Source organism: Ricinus communis, chromosome 9, assembly GCF_019578655.1.
Source record: "Ricinus communis isolate WT05 ecotype wild-type chromosome 9, ASM1957865v1, whole genome shotgun sequence".
Lineage (NCBI taxonomy): Eukaryota > Viridiplantae > Streptophyta > Magnoliopsida > Malpighiales > Euphorbiaceae > Ricinus > Ricinus communis.
The window spans coordinates 16,965,936-16,971,096 of record NC_063264.1 but is presented as its reverse complement, the minus strand read 5'-3'; the positions used below and the strand labels follow the sequence as shown (position 1 = coordinate 16,971,096).

At 41.9% G+C, this 5,161-nt stretch overlaps 1 protein-coding gene across 1 annotated transcript; it reads left to right on the top strand.

Annotated features, from left to right (window-relative positions):
* The first annotated feature begins 3,095 nt into the window (after nucleotides 1-3,095).
* LOC125371198 lies at nucleotides 3,096-4,637 on the top strand. The gene has a single exon (XM_048379730.1). It carries the CDS (start codon nucleotides 3,096-3,098, stop codon nucleotides 4,635-4,637), a length of 1,542 nt encoding a protein of 513 aa, XP_048235687.1.
* Nucleotides 4,638-5,161: the final 524 nt, after the last annotated feature.

Sequence of the window (5,161 nt, the reverse complement as noted above, 5' to 3'; positions counted from 1 at the left end):
TTCATAATAGAGTTTGGATATATGAACATAGTGAACTTCTAGATCTTTTCTCTTCATAGAACAGCATTTGCGATCAAAGTACTCTTGTTTTCTTTGTCTGAAAATTAAATTGTAGTCTCCTAGAAACTGTTGATGGATTTGTGCCAGAGCTTGAGTGATAGAACCAAGTTGAACAAATTGAAGCTGCTGGTATTCAGACAAGTGAGAGAACCATTCCCGTAATGTGCCAGTGAACCTTGATGTGAATTCTGTTAAGACAGCTTGGAGACTAGCTTGAGGGTTTATCATTTGGAGATCAAGCCAAGCATTGAATTCTAAGATCTTGTTACGCCATTGTGATGGAGGCACAGATCTAAAGAGAACCAGGGACCGAACTGGTTTTGGCGGAAAGGATGTTCGGAGCAAGAGACTCTAATTCTTCGGGCCTGTAATTTCGGGCTCTTGCGGTGTGTTTATCAACACATGAGGACCTTGTGTTCCAGATTCAGCCGTTGATACAGAGATATCAGCCTCACGGAAGAGGAAGAGCTCAAGTGTCGTAATTCAAACTGAGATAGATCCGAATCTGAAATATACGACCCAGTTGAGGAGGGGGTAGACTCCGTAAAGATAGGAGGGTTTTGCTGTATGGCCATCTGTGTTTTAGTAGGTCCTTTATCCTTTGAAGGCTTGGATGGAAAGGATGAGGGAGTTGAAGATGTCCTTTTTGCAGGTTTGGATGCTCGAGGCACCAAGTCTGAGATAGTAGCATATTGTTTAACAGGCATAACCGTGGACATGAAAGGGTGTGGTGTAGAAATAGGAAAATTTAGTTGAGAAGAGGTAGATTGTTTAGAAGGGTAAAGATCTCTTTCTATTTCCCGGAGCTGCTCTTTCAACCTCAAGATCTCTTTATCCTTTTGCCAGAATAAAGGTGATGTAGGCTGAGTTGCCAGGATCTGTTCCATCTCCTGCTCAAGTTTAAATAGCCTAGACGAAAGCTTCGTGTGCATCCGTAAGGCTTCTTCTCTGAATGAGGTGACATGAGCTTCATGGTTTTTTCATAGACTTCTGAGAGTCTATTGTCAATCTTTTCCAGATAATGATTCTGGGCAAAAGCATTGTTTGTCCGCCACGTTCAAAACTTCCTCGGCGAATGGAGAGGGCCAACCGCTGCGGGTTGGACCGTATCCTTCACAATAAAAGGACGGGCAGCGCCTTGGTTTGTTCATTTTCTTTCCCTCGCTAGAGGAGGAAATTCTTCCGAGTTGACCATAAAACATGGCAGGCGATGCACTTGGATCTTTACCGCTCAAAGAAGGAGGAGACCATTAACGGAGGAGGAGGACAATTCAAGAGTCCTTCTTCTTTCAATATTTCAAAGCATCTCTTTAGATAGTCATCATTGGACATCGGTTTGTTATTCTCCGGTGGAAGACCGATCCAAGGTCTTTCTTTCTTGTTTTTGCGGGAACAGAATGGAATCGGGTTGATCATCATCTTGTCATCATATCTAGGTGGACTAGAACATGTATGTTTTCTTTCCAAGTCTTAGTCCCCTTTGATCCGAATTCTAGATCATCCAAATCATCTTGGCAGTTACATCCAAGATCACATCCGGAGGGATTAACATCCCAAATGAAATGACCATTAATCTTGGCTTTATAAACTTCCCACCCGTTTGACTGTCGTGAATGGGAATTTTCTTCTCATAAGATCTCTGTATCTTGGTTGAATCATAGAGAGCGGTATGAGGATTTGAAGATGATGATAGATATGAAACCCAGCCAGACTTGTCAAGCTGTTTGATGAATATTGGATCTTGTTTCGGACAGGCCGTGAGCTTTGGTGAAGCTTCTCATAATTTGTGATCCAAACAGAGGGAATCAACTTCTCCAGTTCTTCTCTAGGCAATTGCCTAGGAGTTTGAACTATAGTGGGAGTAAGACCAGCATCGTCAAAGAAGATAAATAATAATGCGCTCATTGGAAAGACCACAGAGTCTGCAGATTTATTGCATGGTCTTGAAGCCCTGTAAACCATCCGATGATGAAGAGTAGCCGAAATGGTATCGGCAACTGATCAGCGCCTGTAATCCTGGACTTGAACCTTCAAGGCCCGACTAAGATGTGAATCTTCTAATGACATGTTGAAATTAGGGAAGAACGTTAGCACTACGCCCCTGCATTCAGTGTTATAGCAAGAGAGCCGATTACAGCATGTTCATAATTTAGATACCGCATCTAACAAGGAGAGTCTTGTCAGAATCGAAGTCCTTGTCTCCCATGATAGGAGAGAACAAGTCTGATGGCTCAAGTGGAGATGGGTATACTCGTTGTCTCCACTGTTGGATGAAATGAGGTGGAATTTCTAAAGTCACGCATCGTTCGGTGGTTCTGAGAGAGAACACCTGAGAGAAGAGCATGTACATATTCTTTTATGTTGACAGAAGGTCTAGAAATAATATGTCTCGGTTGTCAGAAAAGGATTGCGTCGGAAGGCAGACATAAGGGTTGAGAATTGGGACAAGAGAATTTTGGATTTGGGCAGTTTCTGGAATATGGGATATTTCTACTAGGTTATCGATCTTATCAGTAATATAATGTTTACATGAGGTAGGTAGTGAGAGGGAAGAGGTTTGGACAATAGGATTTGAAGTTGCTCTTTCAGGCGAAGCAGTTGTTTATCAGGGATTTGTCGTCCCTTGAATTCCAGAATGCGAGGGAAATTAGAATTGTCCAATGCTTCTCCTTTTGCAATTTTTTTGAAAATAATGCGTCTCCGCTGGAAAGACCTGGAGTCTAATTCTGAAATGTTGGCTGCTATCATGAAGCAACTTCGTGAGCTACAAGGAGACTTGAGGAAACATGAAGCTAGGATGGATGCCATTGCAGAACTATCCTTAAAGATGGGAGAACGTGTTGGAGACTTGGAGAACACAACAAGCTCCGGTGGGAATCCTACCTATCGAAATTTTCAAGAAGAAAATAGGAGTTTCAAATTGGAACTTCCTGAATTTGATGGCTCAAGTGATCCGGAAAACTTCTTAGATTGGGTTCGAAGAATGGAAAGTGTCTTTTGATTATAAAGACTTTGATGATAGGAGGAGGTGTAAGATGGCTATCCTTAGATTAACAAAGCTTGCTGGGCTTTGGTATGACAATCTAAAAGCCAAGAGACGAAGAGAAGAGAAAGAAAAGATCGAGTCATGGGAGAAACTCAAGAAGAAAATGGAGAGGCGTTGGGTACCACGTGAGTATGAGCAAGATCAATATGTCAAGCTAACTCGACTAACTCAAGGCGATCTCAGTGTTGATGAGTATGTTCGTGAATTTGAGAGGTTAGGCTTGATGTGTGACTTGCAAGAGAAGGAACCCCTCAAGATTGCTCGTTTCACTAAAGGGCTGTCCAAACCCATCTCTCACAAGGTAGATCTTATGAGCTTTTCTACTTTTGATGAAGTTGTGATAGTAGCTAGGAAGGTGGAAGCACAAGTGAAACAGGAGAAGCCTAAGGCGAACACAAGTGGCGTCAAGACTCCATATAAACCATACATACCTTTTAGGAAGAGTGAGTCTTCTTCTAGCTCTTCTAAACAACTTTCTTCTACTAATCCTTCAAAGTTTCAAAGTGGAAAATCTAGTTTTAAGCAAGAAGGATTCAAGAGGACTTTTTACAAGTGCCAAGAACGTGGGCATATTGCTAGTGAATGCCCAAAAAGGAATATTCTCACAACTCACCCGAGTGAGGAGGATTCTTACAGCTATGAATCTGAAAGTAACAATGAAGATGTTGAGGAGTATGATGCGGAGGAGAATGACAACCCTCTTTGTGGAGTTGTTAGGAGAGTCTTACATTCCGAACCTCTCAAAGACATGCAGCAACGAGAGAACCTTTTCCATACAAGGTGCAAGGTTCTTGATAAGACATGTGATGTGATTGTTGATGGAGGATCATGCACGGATGTGGCATCCACAGAACTTGTCAGTAAGCTTAAGCTTCCTCTTCAAAATCATGCTAAGCCTTACAAATTGAATTGGTTGAATAATGAAACTGGTTTGAAGGTCAAGAAACAAGCTTTAGTTTCATTTACAATTGGCAATTATCATGATGAACGTTGGTGTGATGTATTGCCTATGAGTGCATGTCATATTTTGCTTGGTAGACTATGGCAATTTGATAGAAATGCTGTACATGATGGTGTTTCTAATATATATACGGTTACTACCACGGGTGGAAAAAAGATTAGATTGTTGCCTTTGCCTCCTAAGGTTGAACCTATGGTGGAAAGGAGACCTAATTTTCTGATTTCGAGGAAAGAGTTCGAAAAAGAGTGTGCAATGGAGGGAGGAGGGTTTGTACTTCTTGTTAAACCCATTTCTAATGTTGTTTCCTATGCCACTAACTCTTTGTCTTTGAGTCATTTGCTTGAAGAATTTTCTGATGTATTTCCTAGTGATTTACCGAAAGGACTGCCACCTTTTCGTGGGATTGAGCATGCAATTGACTTAATCCCGGGAGCCCCATTGCCTAACAAAGCAGCCTATCGGTGCAATCCCGAGCAAGCTAAAGAGTTGCAAAGGCAAGTGGAAGAACTAATGGAGAAAGGTTATACGACCCAGTTGAGGAGGGGGTGTCATTTGGGCCAAAAGCTGTGAGGCTGGGAGAAGAGATATTGCCATGCCTGTTGATTGTCAAATAGTAGGAAAAATTGCCAGGCTGGATGTGACTTCATATTTGCCAGAGCTTGAGTGATAGAACCAAGTTGAACAAATTGGGCCTGCTAGTTGGACAAGGCCTAGAAGGCCTTAAAGGTGTCATTTGGGCCAGCCTTAGTCCATGTGCTGTTCCGGCTCTTTTAGTGCCTAAGAAAGAAGGAACATGGAGAATGTGTATTGATAGTCGTGCAATCAATAACATAACTATCAAATATAGATTTCCTATGCCTAGGCTCCAAGATATGTTTGATGAATTGAGTGGTGCCAGAATTTTCAGCAAGATTGATTTGAGGAGTGGCTACCATCAAATGAGAATTCGAGAAGGTGATGAATGGAAGACAGCTTTCAAAACGAAACAAGGGTTGTATGAGTGGCTTGTCATGCCATTTGGACTTTGCAATGCCCCTAGTTCGTTCATGAGACTTATGAATGAGGTACTTCGACCTTTTCTCAATAAGTTCATT